This window comes from Peromyscus maniculatus, chromosome 1 (genome assembly GCF_049852395.1).
Source record: "Peromyscus maniculatus bairdii isolate BWxNUB_F1_BW_parent chromosome 1, HU_Pman_BW_mat_3.1, whole genome shotgun sequence".
Classification (NCBI taxonomy): domain Eukaryota; kingdom Metazoa; phylum Chordata; class Mammalia; order Rodentia; family Cricetidae; genus Peromyscus; species Peromyscus maniculatus.
The window spans coordinates 112,196,436-112,218,859 of record NC_134852.1 but is presented as its reverse complement, the minus strand read 5'-3'; the positions used below and the strand labels follow the sequence as shown (position 1 = coordinate 112,218,859).

Sequence of the window (22,424 nt, the reverse complement as noted above, 5' to 3'; positions counted from 1 at the left end):
GTGAAAGAATCTTCTCCACCCATCCACCCAGAGCCTCACGTCGACATGGCCCCTCACCAGTACAGATGGCTGATAAGGGCCTTCACGGTGGCCCGGTTGACAGGGGGCAGATGCACCAAGAGCTCTCGGTACCTGGAGATCTTTTCCTCCTCATCCTCGATCTCTGGGTGGGGGGAGGTGGACTGGGTTAGAAACTGGTCACCGATGCCCCCTTCCGGCAGCCTTGCTTCTCACCATGGAGATAGCATTCCCAGGCACCCCGGCAGGGACAGGGACTCCTCCACCATCCACCTCCCAGCCACCCTGTCTCTGTAGAGCCTGGCTAGAGGACTGAGAAGCAGAGTAGGCAGAGGAGCTGGGACAAGCCTTGTCCAGAGTAGGATGGGGACATCCTGAGGTAGGGTGGGCAAGGCTGGATACAGGCAGCAGGACCCACCAGAGGCCTCCAGCCAGGCCAGGCGCTGCGCACGAGTGAAGAGCCCATCAGGCAGGTCCCGCAGGAAGCGTTTGAGTGCAGAGGAGACGTCATCCACATGCTGCTCTCCCTCTTTGAGGTGTACAGAGCGCGCATCCTGCCGCAGGCTCTCCAGCAGTCTCTGGGTCTTAGAGGTCTGACCACACTTTCGATAGATCCCCTCCGAGGTCAAGCCTGGAGAGGGAGTCACACCCCTATTTTTAGAGGGATCCTGGGCACCGGGGGCTGGGGAATCACCACAGAAGGGGAGTGGCTGGACCTTGGGGGTGCTCACCACACTGTGTGATGTAGTCCACACAGCGGTACACAATCACTGGGATGTCTGAGTCCCCAAGCTGTTGCTCTGATAGTGTGTCTCCCAAGCTGGCTGCTGCTTTCTGGATGGCCCCGAGCCAACCCATGAAGTCCAGTCGCCGCTCGCCCTGGATGTACAGCGTCCTGGACCAGAGACAGTCATTCTCCCATCCGTCTGTCCCTGTATCCCTCCTCTCCCCAGGCTGCTGGCCTGCCCTCAGCTAAAGCTCACCTCCTCCGCTCTACCAGCACCAGAACTTGGTTCTCGTTGTCTCCTTGGATGGCTGTAGAGGGGCCAGTCAAGGTGAGGCCCAGGCTCTGTTTATGATCCCCAAACTGTTCCCTCATGAAGCGCTCTGAGACCACACCCTTGGGTTCCACCCACCAACCTTAAAGGGTTACTGAGATGAACTCCAAGGAGAGGAGAGGGTATGGGAGGGCAGGCTGGGTCAACTGGCCTCAGGCCAGAAAAGAATTGAGACTTCCAGACAAGGGCTAGTGGCTGGGGCGCTGGGACAAGGAGCCCTAGAGATTGGGGAACCAGGCAGGGTACACGTACAAAGCTCTTGCAGTCTCCGGAGCTGCAGTGGCTCTTCCCAGGGCCCCCCTGGGAAGACAGCCCGGAGCTCAGAGCCAGCCAAGGCGAACCAGCCTTCCTGGGCCTGCTGGAGGCTCAGGCCAGCTTTGTAGGGGAGGCGCCCAAGCCGCTCAAAGTCCCGGGCTAGCAGGTCCTCAGCCAGGGGAGGCACGAATGCCTAGGTGGGGAAATAGTGGGGAGAGACAATGTGAACACAGCATAGCCTTCTGGGGACACCCAAGCTCCCTGGCCTGTGGGTGAGGGCTCTTTCCCATCTAGTCACTTCCTCTCCTCTTCCCCAAGGCAGAACCTAGCACAGTGACAGAGCTGGTAGCATGTCCTGCTTTGTACCCATTTTGATGTGTCCTTCTCTTGGGATGTCCCTTCTCGGGGTCCCAACAGTGCTCACATACTTGGCCATCTGCTACATCACTGGATTTGTTACTGTGCCTGAACTCAGCCTGTCCTCAGGACTCTGGGCATAGAGAGCTCAGCAAATGAGCTAATGAGGGATGAAGAGCCCCAGGCTCTCAAGGCACAAGAGGGCACTTGCTCTCATCTCTAGAGGGCGGCTCTCTCCTCTGTAGCCTCCCTGCCTTTCTCGACAGTCTGCACACCTGCAAGGCTCTGAAACTCACTGTTCTGGAGTCAGCACTGTCCACACTACAAGGGCCTAAAAACTTGCCCCTCATAGGGTACCACGAGGCTGCAATCTATGTTTCCCTTGTCCCGAGTCTGCTACACCTCCACCCAGCTCCTGCTCCATCAGAGATGGAGGAGCTGGGGCTCACGGGGTTCAGTCAGCAGTCCCGCTCTGCCTCTGTCGAACACCTGCCCGCTAACCCAGGCCCACCTTGGCAATGCACTTGACCCACTCGTGAGCCAGCTCTGCATTCTCCAGCCCAAACAGGTACAGCCGTTCTCCCTCTGTGTACACCTCAAAGGTGTGCTCAAAGCTGCAAATACACAAACCAGGATTCACCCATCCAGCCCAGCCCTGGCCCCGTTAACTACCACTCTCTACCCCTGGCCCTTGTCAGGTCCCTTCCCCTGACCCCCGGGAGGTGGACAAACAGCCTTGGGCTGCAGCCTCGTGAGGCAAGGTCAATGTTTTACAGTCCTTTGTGTGTGGACCTGAGAAGGTCCACGGTCCTTCTCTAGGCCTATGTCCCTGTCTCCTCAATCAGAAGTTGAACTTGATAGGCACTAGTAGTTTGTGGTTATGGCCAGGGATGCTCACCCGTGGGTGTCCAGAGGGGAAACTGCCAGGCATACAATCTCGTTGGCCCGAATCTCCCCATTGGGTGTCACTGCCCGTTCATTCTCGTAGTAACTCAGGACCCCATCACTAAGGACACACCAGCGCCGGCTGAACTCTGGGGAGAAGTTTGACAGAGGAACCATGAAGAAGCCTCCAGGTTTGCTGAAAAGCACCCTGCTTTTTTCCTGGGTCCCTGTGACCTCCCGACCTATAGGCTCTTCATTCTGACTCACACATCCCAGAATTCCTCCAGCTGCAGTCCTCCATGCCTAGCCCCCTTCTCTCCCTGTTGACCTCTCTGTGAACTTCTGGCCTCTATCTTAGAGGCCAAGAGGGCTGGAGTCTTGCTCTTACTTCTGTTTAGATGTTAGATCCCATGCTGTCCCCAGTTTTTAGGGCAACCTGAGTCTCTCAGCCTGGGTCTGCCCTCTCTCTGGCTCTTTGACCACTCTGACCTTCTGCCTACCCTGCTCCCTCTACCTGTAGTTCCAAAGGCACAGGAAGTCCTGGGGGCTCACCCCATGCCCACCCTTCTTTGCCAGATGCATACCTCATTCTATAACCTGTCTCCTCCTACAATGGCTCTGAGGATGCACAAGATCCCCAAAGGGGACAGAAATGGGAATCTGGACCATGAGAGGTAAGAGAAAGAACAGAACACCCAAACCAGGCCGGTGTCCACAGCTTTCAGCACTAGTTTCACAGTGGCTCAGAGCTTCCTGGCGCCCAAGGTGAAAAGGATGATGCAGGGGAGTTACAGAAATGACGGGGGTTACATCAGTGACATGATCAGGCAGAGGGAACTGGACCAGGAGCAGCTCAGGATCACAATGTCTGGGAGTCAGAGGGCTTTATCTGGGGTTCTCCAAGAAGGGGTGCTGAAAGAGGCTGTAAGAAATGGCCTCTCCCCCAGCAGGCTGTTCCTCGTCCTGTCTGTGTGACCCGACACCTGCCTTCTGAGGGCAATGTGCCTCCAAGCCTGTCCCTAAGAATATGCTCTCCTACTGTGGTCTCCTTCATTCTGCAGATGTACATCAAGTTCCCGCTGGGTACCAGCACTCCTGGGGTGCTCAGGCTACAATAGGTACCATGTGCACAAATGTACACAATAGAGGGCAACTGAGCCAGGTGTGGTGGCACTGTCCATAATTTCAGCTACGTGGAAGGCTGAGGAATTCAAGGCCCAGGCTCTGGGGAGTGCAGAGACTTGTCTTAGAAAGAAGGAGAGAAGCTGGGCAGTGGTGGCGCACGCCTTTAATCCCAGCACTTGGGAGGCAGAACCAGATGGATCTCTGTGAGTTCGAGGCCAGCCTGGTCTACAGAGTGAGATCCATGACAGGCACCAAAACTACCCAGAGAAACCCTGTCTTGGAAGAAAAAAAAAAAAAAAGACTAAAAATCAGATGGAAAAGTAAGAAGAAAAAAATAGGATTGAGGGTGACAGGCAGCACAGTATAAAGTGACTGGGGATGACATGATATCCCTGTAGACATGACATTTTAAGGGATATGTGAAGAAAGCATTTGGGGCAGACAGATCAGCAAATGCAGGTTCCTGGTGGGTGTAAATTTGGCATGTGGGACAAAGCAAGGAAGTCACAGGGCTGGGACAGACTCTGGGGAGGGGTGTCTGTGCTATAAGAGGGTGGGCAGCTGTCAGTAGCTCTTGTCTGATGTGTAAGGACTGTAGGTTGTACTCGGAGACAGGGAACAAATGGAAGGCAGCTGAGACCTGCGAGGCATGGCACTCAAGTCCAAGTCCCCCAACTGCCTTCCATCCACATCTGGAATATGCCAGACGCCCAGCCCATGACCACACCCAACAGGGCTCCAGACAGACTTCAGGCTTGAGGAAACCCTGCAGTGCCATACCCAACTCCCACCCCAACCAGCCCACTTCTCAAGCACCTACTGTATACAAGAGGCCATATCCAGGAGACTTTCCAGGTGGCTCTGCCAGAGTGTTATAGAATATTATTTTAAGATGTGTTACATTTGTTTATGCTGTGGAACATTTATTTTAATGATGCGAAGATGTGTTGCATCCTTTTATGTTGCATTTGTTTAACTCTATGGAGCTGTGTTACTGTGCCTGTCTAAAATACCTGATTGGTATAATAAAGAGCTGAACGGTCAACAGCAAGGCAGGAAAAAAGATAGGTGGGGCTGGTAGGCAGAGAATAAATGGAAGGAGAAATCTGGGATCAAGGAGATCAAGAATCGAGAGAAAGAGGAGGACTGCAGGGCCAGCCATCCAGCTACACAGCAAGCCACGGAGTAAGAAGTAAAGGAAGTCACACAGAAATAGAGAAAGGTAAAAGCCCAGAGGCAAAAGATAGATGGGATAATTTAAGAAAAGCTGGCTAGAAATAATCCAAGCTATAGCCGGACATTTATAAGTAATAATAAGCCTCTGTGTGTTTATTTGGGAGCTGGGTGGTGAGCCTCCCAAAAGAGTAAAAGAAAAAACAACAACAACTACACCAGAGTCCCCTTGCACCCTCGGGTCCACCAGCAGAGCCAGCCCTAGGTTCCGGGCCTGCAGCCAGGCTCACACACCATGGGCCTGGATGGGTATGTGCAGCACTCACCTTCCCGGGCCCGGCGGTCCTGTAGAGGCTTGCCGGCAGAAGCAGTTTTGTACAGGAAACCACTGTGGCTCACAGTTGGCAGGATAACGGAGTAGTGCTTTTCCAAGGGCTTCCCTGAGTCCAGCCGAGGGACCTCTGTGGAGTGTAAGAAAGAACGGTGGTAGTCATGCTGGGTGTCCAGGAGGTGTCCTCGGAGGCAAGGTACCTAGGCTCACGCTCCGGCCACAGCGCTGCCTCCTCAGCTCCCTACCAGCACCCTCGGGCTCCTCCTGCCACCTCCAAGGTTTTGAAAAGCCACATTTCCACCTCTGCCCACAAGTGGGACTGTCACTCCATTCCCAGGGCTCCGCTCCAGTCCTTCCCATCCCAGGAAGCCCCACTGACTCCCAAGCCCACCCCACACTCCCTGTTGGAGACACAGAGCCAAGCATACTGGAATGAAGGGGGCTCTGGGCCAACTCAATAACACTCCCTAGAGAGAGGTTTGCCCCAGACAGCACAGAGGCCAGGGAAGCATCCCGGCTCCAGTGGTCAGCACGGAGGGTCCTGCTCCCTAGCCCAACCCAGCTGGGTGGTCTCTCGCACCTCCCTAGACACCTGGGCTCTCTCCAGCCCAGCATGCCCCACCCACCCGTGGCCCAAAGCCCAGAGCCCCAGCCACTGAGCCCCACCCTCAGCCTTAGGATGTTGCCTCAAGAGACCAGGTCTGGGCCATACCCAACGCCATTCACCCTAGCAACCCCCTCTCCACCCCCCCTCCCAAGAATGGGAGCCAAATGGGACCCAACCCAGGTCTGCGATGAAACTCCACCCAGACTGAGTAGACAGACGACAGACAAGGCTGCTGTGTAGGTCACACACACATAGCAACACCCTCCTCCACGGCAACTCAGACCCACATACACAACACTCAAAGCCTTCACACTCCCAGCATGAGGGAAAAGAACCTAGGCATCTCTAAGGGTCATCCCGGAAAACAGACACTCCTACAGACCCACATTGTAAGTCAGGACAGAGCACACAGATAAATCGTCCCAGAGACACAGACACAAAAGGACACTCACAGAAAGCGTAAGTGTCCACTGACCCACAAACCCCAAACACACCCCAAACACGCTGCCTGAGGGACCACCAAGGAGCTTCAATCACAGCTTGGGAGTGGCCTGCAAATCTAGGTTCTCAGCTGGGCCACGGTTTCTGGGGGCACCCCTGTAAACGCCTCTAAAACGCCAGACCCTGCCAGCAGAGGACAGAGTCACTGGCCACTCACCTGTGCTCTGGTTATTCCGTAGAAACTCCATCTGCAGCGTCTGTCCAGCCTGCTCAGCGAGAGCCAGGGGTGTGGGAGCTGCCGGGTCCCCTGAGAAGCAGCTGACCCCGGCCCCACAGCCCAGGAGTGCCTGGGTCTCAGCCAGGTCCGTGGTAGTCACTGCAGCACAGAGGGCCTAGAGGAGAGGGAGGGTCAATTGGGGGGGGGGCAGCAGATTGACGGGGTAGGGATGGGAGCATGCAAGAAGGGAGGAGGGAAGAGGAAGGAGTCACCCAAATCTGGGTGGACCATCCTCAGACTGAAAGAGACCAGGGCTTGGGGAAGCCAGAAGAGAAGAAAAAAATAAAAGGCATGCGAGTCAGAAAAAGAAGAGGAAAAGGCAAGCCAGGGAGGCTGGGCAGAGGCTACCCAGCTCAGGCTGGGGTCCTAGCCACAGGGCCTCACCCTGTGGGTCCTGGGGCACAGCTGCTGGTCAGGCTGCGAGGAGCCCCTGGAGGATCTCAGGCTCCCTCTGCCTTGCAGCGGGGGCAGAGGGCGGGGCCAAGGGTTGTAGCTAATTCCTCCCACATTTGAATTCCTCACTGCCTGCCCAGCCCTCCCGACCAATGAGAGCCACCACCCTTCTGGCTTGTAGGCCAGACTGGGCAGGGCTGAACTGGGGGCTGGACGCCTAGGTCCTAGGGAGGTGGAGGCCTAGCTTCCACAGAGCTCTGGGAGCTAGACTCAGCCTGCCTGGATAGGGCTGCTTGGAGGAAGAGCTGAAGGCCACCCATAGGTCACAAATGCCACCCTGCTGCCTCCAAGAGAGCTGTCTCCCACTCAGGCTGAGCCAGATCAGGGTCCAAGACTTGGTTCCCGATCTGCTGGGGTCTGGGGCCCATATGGGGCCTCATCTAGAATGGGGTGTGGATGGGGTGGGTCAGAGCAGTCCAGCTGTTTTTCATGAGCCTGACAGGAAATAGCATCCCCATCAAGTTCACTCCTTTTGGCAGGATTCTGAAGGAACAGGACAGGGTGCGGGAGACAGAGGAATCAGGAGGAGGCAGCCAGATGCTGAAGACATGGCCCTGGACCAAGAACCAAGCCTGACTCCTCCCTGCATTGTCCCAGCTTTCCTTATGCAGGCCCTGCTGCCCTCCGGGCCTCAGTTTCCCCATATGTTCACAGCCCTCTAAGCTGACGGAAGAGATGGGTTGAGACAGAGGAACGGAGACCAAGGAAAAAAGGGGTAGGGTTCAAGGGTCCCCGACAGGGCAGGGTCAAGAAGGCTCAAGAATCCCAGGGGCTTGGCGTGCTGACCTTGTCCAGCTCCTCTTGGTTGCCGAAGAGCGGGTGGTAGCGGCGGTACTTGCCCTCTCTGTACTTGGCCTCCAGGTGGTATCGCCTGGCACCAGGGCTGCTGCTGGGCTGCAGGGCCTCACTAGGGGGCACGTTGGCAGCCCAGAAGTGGTTCCCAGGGCCATTGCCCAGCTGTAAGAAGAGCTGTGGGTGTGGGCAAGAGGGGAGAGGGGCAGCTGACGATAAGAGGTCCTGAGATGATCAGACCACACACCCGTTTTCCCCAAAGGGGGCGGACGGGAGGACCGGAGCAGCGAGGTCTGCCGGTGGCCATGGTTCTCTTGCTCGAGACCCTGGCTGGGCTCTCAGCCCAGATAATCCCAGACAGTCTGACAGGTGAATGTCTGAGGCCTGGTCTCTGGGGGCCTCGCTGTTGTCTCGCCCAGCCCCACATCTGGAACTCCGCATTCCTGAGGCTGTCTCAGTGAGGGGTGGTGTCTAACCTGTCAGCCAATAGGGTAGGCGGGGGCTTTGGGTCTATCTGGATGAGAGGAGGTGGCGGTTTCCAGGAGGCGAAGGAGGGCGTCATTAGGGCCAGGGTCATTTCCCGCTCTGTTCCACATTCACCCTATCACAGGCATGGCCTGGGCTCCCCAGTCCACTTGTTCAGAGTGCTAGAGTCCCAGTGGTGGACAAAGCAAAAACACCCCCTGCCTTGATGGAACTGCTCGGGCTTTTTTTTTTCTCCCTGGGCCTCAGTGTACTCATCTGTATCCTGGGTATTCTAATCCTAACTCAGGATTATTCTGAAAGACAATTCATTAACAAAAGCAACATTCTCTGTATTGGCATGCCAAACCCATAGTGTGGGCATATGAAATGGATAGGCTATAAAGTTCCCAACTTAGCAGTAAGGCCCTGGGGGCACAGATTCCTAGGTCTAGCCTCCTGCCTCAAGCTCCCCATAACAACTATCACGTACACAGGCACCAGAGAAGCTTAAATACATAGGCATAAGTATCTGTACACACGTGAGCCTCACATCATGCATCATATACACATTGTGCACAGAATTCAGGCGCAGTGAAAAGCTCTGAGGGGCCGAGGGGGTGCATGCACAGTGGAGAAGAGCCCAACTCAGCTAGGGCATGGGGTGGAAAGAAGCAGGCTGGGTGGTCAGTGTGCAGTGGTTGGGTAACCTCAGGCACATAACAGCCCAATCCTGGGCTTCAGTTTCCACATCAGGACAACAGCTGAACTATATCAGGGGTCGGCAATTCTCTAAAAGGTCAAATAATAAGTAGTTTAGGGTTTATGGAACACATACAATCTCGGTCAAATCTTTTTTTTACAACCCTTTAAAACTGTAAAAACATTCTTAGTACACTAGCCAGTTTGCTGATTTTGCCAAAAATAGGCTTTTCCAAAATCCACACCCACTACATTATCCGGAGGCCCCTCGCTCCAAAGTTCTGAGGTCAGTGAGATGGGGGATGGAGGGCAGCAGTTGAGAGGGGAACCCCAAGCGAAGGTGACAAGCAGGGCATGCCCACCTGGATGAGTGTTTCTGTCCACACCTTCCTGTCCATCTTCAGGCTCCGCACCTTGGACACTCCAGCCCCCAGGCCACGGTGCTCCCCTGCGATGAGGACCAGATACAGTCCCTTGGGTGCAACCCTTCCCGTGCTCCTCAGGCAGGCCTAGAGCTAGTTTGCAACTCCATTTTGGCATGGCTCCAGAATCAGGTCGCATACCCATTGCTCACACCCTACCAGAGCTCCCTCCAGTCACAGTGGACCCTCCAGGCCACTTTCCACTTTTCCAATTGAGTGCTTTGAAGTGCAAATCCCTTCTCCATACCATCAGCTGTTCTAGTAGTAGATATAAAAACCTATCTGCCCCCTGCCATCCCTAACTTTCTGCCTCAATTCTTTTTCCCATCTCCCCACATGGCCATGCCTTTCGGTCATTCAGGTCTCCGCTGACATGTCACCTCCTCAGAGATGTCCCAAACAACAGCACCTTCTCTTCCCACTTCTTGCAATTCCAATACTTCTATTGGCTCCTGTGCTTTCCGCCCCTCCCATTGCAGTGCAGCTGCATATGAAGAGGATCCCGATCTGGCTTTCGGTTTCTGTCCTCAGTGCCCGGAACAAACCCCGGCACACAATAAGCACTTGATAAATGTCAGCAGAATGAAAGGAAAGCCTAAGGTTGGAGCTAGAGAAATGAAGGTTGTCGGGTATAGGTTCCAGGAGGGACCCAGGACAGGGGAAGTGAGGGAGGGACATTAGAAATGCCAGGCATTGCTCGGCTCAAGCCCTGGCCCTGCCTCCATGCACCATCCTCCATAGAGAACTACGTCCACATAGTCAGCCTGTATCAGCCCCACGAATGGATGCTTTCCTTACATGATCACCAGCAAAGCTGCCTCTTCTCTGCACACGGACCTCATGGCCCCAGAGCCTGACATCTGCCCTAAAGTCTCACAGGCCTAGGGTTCTTCCCGAGTTCACTGACTCACCCAGATCTGTCCTTCCTCCTGAATTCCCACATCAAAGTCCACCTCAGCGCTGCAGCCATGCAAAGCCAGCACCTGGGCACTGTCAGCTCTCAGGATGAGCCAATGCCCAGCGTGCAGCAAGCAGTCAGCAGATGAAGACACCTTGGGCCCCACCTCCATCCATTCCCACCCTCCTCGGCCGTGTATCACGGAGACCTTCCTATGTAACTTTCAAACCACCCTAGAAGGCCCTCGGCTCTTCATCTCCTGCTGCTGGATGGTGCAGCAGCCCCTCAGGTTTCCAATCTCAGCTTCTGCCTATGAGCCAGAGTCTGGCCCACAGAGCTGACCAAGCCCCTGGGCCCCTTGCCTTACATCCCCTCTGGACAAAACTGGCTCCCCTCTCATCATGAAGAGCCCTTGGTGGGCCTGGCCTCCTGCATGCTTCTGAAGTGACAGGGACACCAGATTCCAACAGCCTGGGCTCTGATCTAAGCTCACTTACTTGCCAGGCTACTTACTTGTAGCCCTGAAAAAAAAAAAATGCTTTTCCCTCACTTTGTCTGTCCCCATCCCCGTGGGGAGAGAGTATGACCATGAACTGAGGACCAAAGGTCACTCCCAGAAGAATAGCCGATGGTGCTGGAGCAGCATTAGGAATAAGGGCTCCAGGACCGGCCGAATAGGCCGCCTGCGGTCCAGTGGCCAGCCTGCTGCGCGCGCACACACCCACCTGCACAGCTCTTACAGATGACGACGCAGAGATTGATGGAGGCCCAGTCAGGCTGGGGAGCCCCACAGTCCGCACAGAACCTGTTGGGGGCAGCAGCCCAGATGCGCTCGGCCACCTCTGAGGTAGACAGGGCCTCTGCGATGGCTCCCTGCATGGCCTCCAGCCACTGCTCCTTCTCTGACTCTGAATCGGCTGAGAAGCTGGGGACACAGAAGTAGGAGAAGAACTGGTGGGAAAGGGCCTGGAGGGTTTGGAGGGTCGGTGTGAGGGAGGTGCGGCTTGGAGGGCTCTGGGTCAGGAAAGAGATCATCTTGGGACTGCTGGGAAAGCGAGTATGAACAAAGGAAGCACGAGAACCAGGAGCAAAAGGGGGAATCGGAAAGAGGTGGAGACAGAAAAGAAGGGCTAAGCCAGGGGATGAAGCGGTAGATGTGTAGGACAGAGAGGGCAGGACGGCACACAGGCAGAGGATGGGGGCGGGGGGCAGACCGGCAGAGAAGACAGTGAGGGATAGACTGGGGCGGGCCTGAGACAAGCAGAGCAGGCACAAGGCACCCTAGAACGAGCACCAATCGAGGGTGTATATGGGAGGACAGACAGAACATAGAGGTGTGTGCCATCTCCACATTCAACCTCCTTCCCATCCCAGCCCCAGCTGTGACTCCATCCCAGAAAGGACTCCAATGGGGGTCCAGTGTGGTAATATATGCCTTTAATTCCGGCAGAGGCAGAGGCAGGTGGATCTCTGTGAGTTCAGCCAGGGCTATGTGTGGTGATATTTTATTTGTGCTTTAATAAATAAAGCTTGCCTGGAGATCAGAGGAAAAGGCCAGCCGTTATAAGTAAACAAAGAAGTCAGGCAATGGCTTTAATCCTATCACTTGGCAGCCAGGGATGTGTCTGGATCTCTGTGAAACAGAGCCAGTGTGGTGGCACACGCCTTAAATTCCAACACTAGTTAACCATGGATGTCTGGAGATCTGTACAGACAGACAGGAAGTGACAGAACTGGGCAGGAAGAGGAAGTGATGTAGCTGGACAGATAGAGCAAATCAGATGGCAGAACAGCAAGGCATGTAGGCGTGGGTAGACAGGAAGTCGCTCGCATTTGGAAGTTGCCAAGTTGGTGAGATAAGGTTCGCTGTGGCCTTCCCTATTTCCCTGATCTCTCAGGTTTTCACCCCTATATCTGGCTCCGTGTTTTTTTTATTTAATAAGACCATTTAGAAATTTATCTACAGCTAGGTAGAGAGACCCTGACTCCAAGTAAGGAGGAGGAGGGAGAAAGAAAGAGAGAGAGAGAGAGAGAGAGAGAGAAGAGAAGAGAAGAGAAGAGAAGAGAAGAGAAGAGAAGAGAAGAGAAGAGAAGAGAAGAGAAGAGAAGAGAAGAGAAGAGAAGAGAAGAGAAGAGAAGAGAACTCTGTCATCTTGACACACAGGGATCCTGCGGTCCTGCCACGGCCTTCTGCTCTTCAAGGTGGAAAGTTCTATATGGACAACAAATGCAGAACTGTCTTCCTTCCTACAAAAGCTCCCTCTGAAGCTGGGCAGTCGTGGTGCACACCTTTAATCCCAGCACTCAAGAGGCAGAGGCAAGTGGACCACTGGGTTCAAGGCCAGCCTGGGCTACAGAGTGAGTTCCAGGACAGTCCAGGCTACACAGAGAAACCCTGTCTCAAACAAACCCAACAAAATAAACAAAACCCCCTCCGGCTCTTTTGCTGCTGCTGCTGCTGCTGCTGCTGCTGCTGCTGCTGCTGCTGCTGCTGCTGTCACCACCAAGTGCAAGTCACACCAAAGTGTCTAAGAGCCCACACCACTTATAACCTACCAGCATAGTCAAGGAAGGCATCGCTGCTGGAGGGGTAATGGCCAAGAGCGCCTCTTTGGGAGGGGGCTGAAGACAGCCTCCCCCATGACAGCCAGTAGAGGAACTCAAAAAGCTGCCAGGGCCTCAGAGAAGCAACGAGCATGCTCAGTCCACTGCACCAAGCCCTGTAGGCCCAAGCGGTGGAGGCCCTTTCTGCTAAATATCTATTGGCCTCATTAGGATAGGTGACAGTGACCAGGGGAGCAGCCTCTGCAACGGACAGAAAGGGAAACCCCAAAGTGGCTGGCGGCAGCTGTTGCTGTCACTAAGGATAATGCCAAAGAATCACAGGGCCGATGACACGCGATATCTCAAATGTAAGAAACAGACAAACACCAACCTCACTCGTGAGGTCCAAGGTCACTTACCCTGCTATCACTAGGGACAGAGTGAAGCCACCAAGACTGACAATCCAAGAGTCCATGAGTCAGATACCAGAGGGCCTGCCAGGCTTTAGCCAGCATGGTGACAGACAGAGAGGGGACAGCCAAAGCAGAGTGCGAAAGAGGTAGATAGTGACAGACTACCTGAGGCAGAGAAGGGCCATGAGGGAGATGGCCCAGGAGTTCACAGGCACACAAGCTTTGAGCATAAGCAGGTTCTGCTGGAGAACCCACAGGCTTGGGGTTGGGGATGGCCGGTGGTACTACAGAGCAATAACCAGGGAGACAGAGGGTGGCAGGTGCTGGCGGGACACCTCATGGACAGTGTGGTGGGCAGAAAGAACAGAACTGGCCAGACGAAGACGGGCAAAGACTTCTGGCAGACCTGCTCCATGGCGTAGGACTGGAAGGTGGGGGTGGGGGGACGGGTGGGGGGAATACCAAGAGGGTGTGGGTGAGCCAGAGGTGGGCCAGGGGCTCACCTGAAGATGCGGTAGGGGGTTGTGAGGTCAAAGCTGCGCCGGTCCACTTCCTTCACGTTGCCCACGTTCATGTCGATGAAGGTGATACCGATGCCCAGCTGGAACTCCTGATGGGTGCGGAAAGGGAGGGAGGCCAGGCTGAGAGCGGGGCTTATGATCCAGGACGGGGGCCAGGGGAAGAGCCTCGGAAGGAGGAAGGGACTGAGCAGGGACAGAAGCCTGGCCTAGGGCAGCTGGGGTGAGGGGGGTGGAGGGGAGGGGGGTGTCAGGAGATGGATGGAGGAGAGGCACAGGCAGACAAGAGGGAAGAGGGGGCAGGCAGGAAAGGCTGGAGGGGAAAGTACTGGGTTGGAGTCCTAGCAAGACCAGGGAGGCACCAGACGGACAGGAGAGGAGCAGGGAAGGGAACCGTGATGAGCACAGGGCAGCGAGAACTCAGCGGCCTGGTAGAGTCCTTCGTACCTCCAGATTCTTATAGAGTTGTACTTTGTCCCCAGCCACCGCCACATAAAGCTTATTCTTGAAGCCTCGGAGCTCCAGGCTGCCAGCGCGGTCAGGCTGCTCAGTACCTCGAACTCCCAACAGAGAAGCACTAGAGAGCCGGGCACGGGCTCGCAGCTCAGCCACTGCCTGCTGCAAAGCCTGCATCCACTCATTCCGCTCCACTGCAAAAGGGTGAGAGTGACATCTGAACTCAGCTGGCAGGGACCCCTGGGGCCTCCTGGCTCTAGGCTCCCCAGGAATCACCTCGCTAGGAAACGCACTGGCTTGGTCTGTCACTTTTCCAGGCTTCTCTAGCTTGGACAACCTAAGCCTCGATGCCATCTTGTCTGGCTTTCACTGGGCAAGCCACCACAACTGTCCATGCTGACCTGTGGTTCTGTGGAGCTGGGGAGTGTCTGGGAAGGAGCTGGCTACAGTCAGTCTCTCCTTCCTTATCCTCCCCCAGACCACACAGGAACGATGCCTCCCTGGGTATGATGTGTTAGGGAACAGACATACATTATTCCCTCCCCACTCCCCACAAGGTGACCAAACTTTCCAGTCCTACACACACACACACACACACACACACACGCACACGCACACGCACACGCACACGCACACGCACACGCACACGCACACGCACACGCACACGCACACACACACACACTCTCTAAAATTCCCACCGTCGCTCTCTGCCCGGAAGGCGAAGGTCCGACTGTTTGTGATCACTTCAAACTTCTGGTCTCCGATAGCAGCTACCCGGCAGATGCCGGCTACAGGGACAAAGCGCTTGGAGTAGGCGTCCTGGGGGAGGGAAGAGCTGCATTTCAGAGCGGGAACCCTGGAGCCCCTTGCCCAGCTCCACTGAGATGAGGGCTATAAGCCTATGTTCTGCAGGTGGCCAGGGATCACTCTGGACTGGCCCTGATCACTGCCTTCAGCCAGCCCACAGACCAAGACCCCACTGACGATTGGGCCTGAAGCAATATTGGGGTTCAGCCTTGACCTAGGCAGGAGCGAGGGTCACGTAGGGGACTGACGGAGCCCTCACCTTGTTACTGTCGAAGTATCGCAGGTAGTCAGCATCCAGTCTCACCCATCGCTTTTGATAGATATAGGACCTGACCAGGCAGAGGCAGGCGTCAGCAAAGACTGGTACTGAGGAGGAAGGTCCCACCATTATACCCAGTCCCCCTTTCCTAGCACCTAGATCATCCAGTAGTTACCAGTGGTTAACGTGTGTGTGTGGAGGGGAAATTGCTCAAATAATCTTGGACCCCTCTGATTTTTGGATCCACGACACCAGCATCCTGGAGCATGCCCTGTTCCCGCGCAGATGCTAGAAGGTGCTGGCAGACCCCACTCACCCCTGTGGTGGGTTCTTGTCCAGCCAGCCAGCCTTGATGACCGGTGTGATGGGGGTGGAGCCCCCAGGCAGCTCATCCATGGGGTGTGGCGGGAGATCAGGGATCAGGCTGCGGAAGGGTGGGTTCAGGCCACCGGTGGGCCACCCGCCACTAGAACAAGAGAAAAAGGCAGGGAGGCTAAGGGATCTCTCAGGCTGCCGCTGTGATGGGAGGGCAGGCTAGGCTGGGCTTTGGAAAGGAGGACGGCTGAACTGGGGGATACTCACTTGGGGATACCCTCATAGGCATGGTCATCCTCATCTTCGGCATCATCCCCAGACAGCTCCTCCCCCTCGCTCAGCAGACTAGCCACCCGTACGGCCCGTGGGACTCGGCTTGGCAAGGGCTCCTCCTGGACCCCCAGGACCCCTCAGTGTCACGTGTTCCCTTCAAACCCCAGATCACACCACCTCCACCAACACCCCGGCTGCCACACCCACTCGCCCGCTCCGTCCTCAGCCCACAGCTCAGCACTTTTACTTCTGTTTCTGGACCCCTCCCCCAGCAGCTGAAACCACACAGGGACCAGGGTGACAGGGTCAGGAGAACTGGTGGCAAGCACTCATCTAGGACAAGGAGAAAGACAGACAGACAGACGGGAAACAGAAAGACTCAGCACGCACGAGAGAGAGAGAGAGAGAGAGAGAGAGAGAGAGAGAGAGAGAGAGAGAGAGAGAGAGAGAGACAGAGAGAGACAGAGAGAGAGAGACAGAGAGAGAGAGACAGAGAGACAGACAGAGAGACAGAGACAGAGAAACAGAGAGAGACAGAGACACACACACACAGAGAGAAAGAGAGAGAGAGAGAGAGAGAGAGAGAGAGAGAGAGAGAGAGAGAGTGAGAATAATCAAGAGGAAAGGGACATGAGGACACAAGAAGGGAAGCAGAGGGACAGACGCCCAAAGACACAAACAGCAACAGACCACACACACACACCCAGCCAGAGCAACCCAAGACCAGGGAAGCCATAGGCCAGAGAGCCGCAGACCCCAGGCTGAGGTTCTGGGGCTGACTCTATGCGGTGAGACAGTAAAGGCAAGCTCCCACTCTGCTAGGGGAGGAGATCCTGGGGTCTCTACAACCAATGAGCAGCCAGCCCTCCCTCCACTACCCAGGCAGCCACTGCAACCCCAACCACTCGCCCTGCCTACCTTGGTCATCACGTTGGCTGGGGCCCGCGGCCCCTCCTCTGGGATATCATCGTAGTCAGAGTCGTCTGGTTAAAAAAAAACAGGGAGGGGGTGGCTCAGAAGCCAGGAGCTTGACCTCCTCGAAGGGGCACCAGGGCTTGGTTTCACCAAGGCCAACCCTAGGCTAGGATAGTTCCCACCCCCACCCAGGCCTGACTTTCAAAAGAAAGGCACAGGGACAGGAAGTGCTATTTATACTGAAGGAAAGGAAGGGCCACCACAAGGAGGCTGGCCAGGCAGCAAGCTCTGGAGGCAGGAGAGGGCACTGTCCAAACAAGGCCTACAAGGCCAGAAGAATCAAGACAAGCCAGGGGTGGCAGCCCCAACTCCAGCACCACTCCGACGGGGAACTGCGCTCTGCCCCAAGGGTCAGCCATGCTCATGCTTGGCAAGCAAAGACAGGGAGGAGGGAAAGGGCCTGCTCTCTGAGGAGGCTCAGGACACCCAGGGGACGGCTGGCCTGGCCACCAGGCAGAGAGGGAGCATGCCCACTGCACGCTCTCCAGGGCTGATCCCAGGAGACCACCCAGAGCCCAGCTGTCCTGTAGCACTCACCAAACTCTGGGAACAGGCGGGGAGGCTTGGGGGGGATCTCAGGAGGACAGGGAGCCGGAGACAGAGGCTGCTGAGGCCCCTGGGGGAAGGCAGACAGGAGGGCGGACAGGGTCTCTGAAGGCTCTGGTTGGGGACGGGGTGACACCTGTGGCAGCAATACCTCCTCCTTAGAGGGAAGGCTGCGAACAGAACGAAGTGGGGTATCAGTGTGCAACGCCAGGGGCCTGGCCCACTGAAGTTCACCTGTGTCAGTGTGCAACAGCCAGGGTCCTGACCCACTGAAGTTCACCTGTGATAGTGTGCACCAGCCAGGGTCCTGACCCACTGAAGTTCACCTGTGATAGTGTGCACCAGCCAGGTTCTGACCCACTGAAGTTCACCTGTGATAGTGTGCACCAGCCAGGGTCCTGACCCACTGCAGTTCACCTGTGATAGTGTGCACCAGCCAGGTTCTGACCCACTGAAGCCCTGCTCATCTGGGGAAACACTTCCCTACCCAGACTGCAACCTGCCTCGCACAGCCTCAACCAAGCTCACTCGGCAGCACCTCATGAGCCCAAATACACTCGTCACCTGGCCCCAGGGCTCCAGCTTTTAGACTCGTACCCACGGGACCTCCACGCTGACAAAAAAGGCCAGAACGGGGCAGAGAAGGCTGCTGAGTGGAGAGGTAAGTCTGGACATGTACCATGGAGGGTACAGGGCATTTGTCGACAGAGAGAGGATGGGATTGGAACAGGCACCGAGGCCAGGGCTGAAGACTCAGGCCAGTCTCAGAAACTGATTCCTAAGGCCCAGACTATGGTCTCTGGGCCAAGGCCCTCTCCTTTTTCTGTCCATATTTAGAAATTCACTATGTCCCAGTGAACTCAGCTCCCTCAAGTTCTCTTCACCCACTACCTGTTGTCCTAGCCTGGTGATGAATGTCTCCTGAAGGGCTTTGTCATCCAAGACACGGGTTCGAACCCCCACCTTGGTGTCTTCGTTTCTATGTGTCCTGGGCTAAGTGCCTAACCACTCAGGGTCTGGGTCTCCTCTTCAGTGAAGCAGGAGCCGTTTTCGAAGGCGGAGTGGGTGAAAGAGTGGGTCACACACCAACACACAGGATCCTCGGTGCCCAGCAGTTAGGACCAGCTGGCTGTCGGGGCCCGGTGGACCAGCTGGCTGTCGGGGCCCGGTGGCCTGGCCCCAACAACTATCTCTGTCCACGTCGGCCAAAGGCTAAAGAGGGGCAGCAGAGCACGCAGCTTCCTCCCAAACCCTGACGACTTTGGCCTGGTCTGTTCTCCAGTGTTCCCAGCGATGGATAGCAGCATGTGACTGCCGTAATCGCAAGGAGGTCTGGGAAGACAACCGGTGCCCCTCTCCCTGCTCCTTGTCATAGGAACATCCCTGCCTCTACACCACTTCTCCCCAGCCACCCTTCCGTTTCCCTTCTGTTCTCTCCTGTACATGAAAAGCATTCCAAATAATATTCTTCAAAGTGTGTCCCTCCTGCCAACACTTTGGTAGCATCCGAGCTAAGAGAATCCCAGCTCTACGACTACATGCTTCTTGGAATGCGCTGTTTCCACATAGCTTGTCCTACAACCATGCAGACAGAGGGGAGCTTCTCCATGGAGTCATGACCTGCACGAGGTGGTACAGCAGCCCGGTTACCCACACAGCACCGCCAGAGTCGCCTGCCTGGGAACTACAGGGGGACCAGGAGAAACTGTCGGCAAGCTCTGCCTCTGGTGTACAAGCTCCTAAGTGTAGTGGCCTGCAACTGGGAACACCCGGTGCACGAGCCCCCTTGCACAAGAAGTGTCTAAGCAAGGCTGGCTCCCTGTGAGTCACCTGCCCACTCTGGTCCTCCGTCTCCCACCTCTGAGTCGTCACCTGCAAGGGTCACAAAGAATGGCTGCTAGACAGCTGTGTGGACTGTGACGTGATGGCTGTCAGGACCCCTGTTGGCTACCCTGGTAGCAAGCTGTTCTCTATACCCCGTCTACCTCTCGGGGAGCTGATATCAAGGGGAGGTGGTACCGAGAGCCGATGTCCCTTGGTGGGCACTGCACCAGGCTGCTCCCCGAGTTGACCCCGAGTCTCTTCACAGGAGGGAAAACATCAGATTCGAGGTCCCCACAGCTGAGTGAAGAGCTTGGCTGAGTGGGCAACAAGAGCATGCCAGACAGGTGGGTGGCAGACGGGAGGACCAATCTGTGGACAGACTCACAAGCTGACCGTTCTGGTTGCAAGGGAAGCGAATGAATGATTAAATGATGACTAAACATCTGAACGCAAACAGGCCCACCAGCTTGACCTGGTGCCTGGCCCCGGATCATCGGGGCGATGTCCTTAGACTTCTGGATGAGCAAATCAGTCCATCAGAGTTGCATCTAGACAGCAGGAGGAAGGGGCCGTGGAGGCCATGCTCAGGGGTCAGCTGAGAGCAGAACGGGAACTATGGGCAAGTGAGGATTCCTAGTCTCCAAGGCCAAAGTCTAAGTGGGCCTGGCTCCCTATTGCCAGCCTCCTCCCTCGGGGGGCCTGAGGGATGGAGAGTGGCTTCAGGGTGCCCACTTGTTCCTCATCCTCTGGGACCAGGCAAGCACAAACCCTCCTCACCTTGTCTACCTCCACCACTGTCCTGATGCTCCACAAGCCTGCCCTGAGGCTCGCTACCAGCAGGTGCCCTCTGTCCTTATCATCTGTCCCAGGAGGGGGAGACAACAGGGCCTCTCAACACTGGCGGCAAGAAACCTCCATGAGAGCCAGGCTGCCTGGCATAGGGCATCTGGTACTGCTGAGTCAGGGCCAGGGCCAGGAAAGGAGAAGTGAGGTCAGAAAGGCACAGCTTGTGGGAAATCCCCAGGGAAGGGGGCAGTATCCCCTACCGAGAACAGAGCCTGGGGAGCACCCCTAAGCAGCCCTTGGGTGTCTGCTCCTCACAAACAGCCCCAGGTTGTTCCATTCTCCAAAGCAGTGCTGCTCTGGCCTCAGCCCAGCCTGGAGTGCTAGGGAACGGCCCCTCCAGGCCTCTGCTCACCCTGCTCCTTCTCCTGTGACTTCTTCCCCCACTCCCAACCCAGGGAAGCACCCTCTGTATCTCAAAATGCAGCCCACAGGCCCTGACAGGGCAAAGCTGCACCCCAGCCTTGCTGTCCCTCAGTCCTTTCTCTAGCCAAGTTACAGTTCTAATTATTATGCCATTCACAATAAGACTAGGCATCCGGAACAGGGGTGATCCACCTCAACCTGGGTCCTGAGCCCAACAAGTCTGACCTTACAGGTCAGGGGAAGTATCACAGGACCTTGTACCCAGGGCTGGGGGACATATGAGGACCCCAAGTCTAAGTAGGTAAGATTAGAGTGACCCCGACACTAATGGTGTGAACCAGCAACTTAAGGCTCTGCTAATAACTATTACAGGTGATAGGTGCAAACAGAGCCTGTCCTGGGCACAGTGAGACGTGTGACTGTTCCAGTTCGGAGGCAGGCAGATCTGGGTTCGATTCCCAGAGCTCAGTCATCCCGTCTGAGCCTCAGTTTCCCAAACTCTGACTAGCCTGCAAGCTAACTCACACTGCACAGTTACAGCACAGTTCCTTACCTGGGCTGTGGCCAAAGGAGCCTCAGCCCCAGAGGCCAGGCCATACGCTGCATTATAGCCTTCCCCTCCAAATGCCCTGTGCTCCCCTCCCAACACATCTGTCTATAGCCTCCTGCAGCCAGAGAAACCAAGGCTCACTCTGAGGGCAGGAAGACGGCAGAGAGGGGCAGCCTAAATGTCAAGCTGACTTGGGACTAAGTCCCCATTCCCTATCCACTCATGCCCCGCCTGCTATAAAAAGCTAATCTGAAATCTATAAATATTCATTTACCTTTAAATTGTATGTATGTGCATGTTTGTGTAGAGGTATACGCACATGAGTGCCAGAGGGCACCCTGGAGCTGGAGTTACAGGTGGTGGTGAACCACCCAGTGTGGGCACTGTGAACCGAACTCAGGTCTTCTGCCAGAGCAGGATGCACTCTTAACTTCTTGGCCATCTCTACAACCCCGAGCGGCAGTCTATACACATACACTTCAAAGCCTTTACATAAATCATTCCGTTCACCTCAAACATCTGTCCCTGTCTGGCCACATTCCTACTTTCTTAAGAGGCACACACCCCACATCCTCCACCCCTACTATGGGCTTTTCCTCGTGCCTCAGGTTTCTTAGGGGTTTCTTTGGGGCTCCCCCATCCTCTCCACTACTTCTTTCTTTTTAAGACTTACTTACGGAAGTTTATGTGTAAGTGAGTATGTAAGGGTGCTGCCTGCATGCAGGTGCCCACAGCTGTCAGAAAAGGCAGCAGACGCCCCTGGAATTGATGTTACAAATGGTTTGTGAGCTACCATGCAGGTCCTAGGAACTGAACCCAGGTCCTCTGGAAGGGCAGCCAGTGCTCTTAACCACTGAGCCACCTCTCCAGACCACCTCCATACTTCTGATCATTCTGTATGGCTACATCCTTCAGTGTCTGCTTCACTGAGATGACCTCAGAGGACAAAGGACCCAGGCTACCTCCCACCCCAGAGTCAGAACCTTCCCCCTAAAATGCTACATGGGCCTTCGAGGGTCCCGGGTCAATCCTAGGACTCTCACGAGCACAGCTGCAAGAGGGGGCCAGGCCCAGTGACCTGGAGACATCAGTCTTTCCTGGTGTCCCCTTCCAGGGGTAAACTTTCCCAGCTGCCCACTTCCTCCTCAGCAGCTGGGCTCCGGTCCTGCACTCCTTGCTTCCTCCATGCCGATTCTGTCCTTCCTCCTCCACCTCGGGGCTGCTGCTGCTGCTGCTGCTGCAAAGCCCTGCCTCTGTCCTACTCACTTCTGCCCAGGCCACAATGCGCAAAGTTCTTGTCAGGCTCCCTTCGCTAGAATGGAGGTCTGCGGCCTATGTGTCACTGATCACAAAGGGGCTGCCCTGAACAGCCACCCTGCCAGCAGCAGCCTGCTCTGGAGAGGCCGCTGCCCCCAGTCCACCCAGTTAGAGCTCAGCACACAACCAAGGCCCCACAGCCCAGGGCACTTCTTCCTGGGC

The 22,424-nt window shown here is 55.8% G+C and overlaps 1 protein-coding gene across 10 annotated transcripts in view; it reads right to left on the bottom strand.

Moving 5' to 3' along the window:
• Positions 1 to 22,424, bottom strand: part of Arap1 (ArfGAP with RhoGAP domain, ankyrin repeat and PH domain 1) — a 63,618-nt gene that overhangs the window by 10,134 nt on the left and 31,060 nt on the right. For 8 of the 10 annotated variants that reach the window (XR_013043626.1, XR_013043627.1, XM_016000679.3 and 5 more), the window contains 20 exons: positions 17,354 to 17,532; positions 16,760 to 16,824; positions 15,836 to 15,960; positions 15,570 to 15,719; positions 15,254 to 15,323; positions 14,886 to 15,006; positions 14,179 to 14,381; positions 13,717 to 13,823; positions 10,982 to 11,181; positions 9,299 to 9,384; positions 7,767 to 7,949; positions 6,468 to 6,642; positions 5,198 to 5,332; positions 2,587 to 2,722; positions 2,200 to 2,302; positions 1,329 to 1,524; positions 1,002 to 1,053; positions 750 to 913; positions 437 to 649; positions 58 to 163 (listed from right to left, as the gene is read on the bottom strand). Coding sequence is in view for 8 of the 10 variants with exons in the window: in XM_016000679.3 (XP_015856165.1) it covers positions 58 to 163; positions 437 to 649; positions 750 to 913; positions 1,002 to 1,053; positions 1,329 to 1,524; positions 2,200 to 2,302; positions 2,587 to 2,722; positions 5,198 to 5,332; positions 6,468 to 6,642; positions 7,767 to 7,949; positions 9,299 to 9,384; positions 10,982 to 11,181; positions 13,717 to 13,823; positions 14,179 to 14,381; positions 14,886 to 15,006; positions 15,254 to 15,323; positions 15,570 to 15,719; positions 15,836 to 15,960; positions 16,760 to 16,824; positions 17,354 to 17,532 (2,769 nt within the window). In the remaining 2 variants the exon portion in view is untranslated. Of the gene's footprint in view, positions 1 to 57; positions 164 to 436; positions 650 to 749; positions 914 to 1,001; positions 1,054 to 1,328; positions 1,525 to 2,199; positions 2,303 to 2,586; positions 2,723 to 5,197; positions 5,333 to 6,467; positions 6,643 to 6,911; positions 7,022 to 7,766; positions 7,950 to 9,298; positions 9,385 to 10,981; positions 11,182 to 13,716; positions 13,824 to 14,178; positions 14,382 to 14,885; positions 15,007 to 15,253; positions 15,324 to 15,569; positions 15,720 to 15,835; positions 15,961 to 16,759; positions 16,825 to 17,353; positions 17,533 to 22,424 lie in introns of those variants that run through there. The other 2 variants (XM_076548409.1, XM_016000684.3) reach the window with 2 other exon arrangements.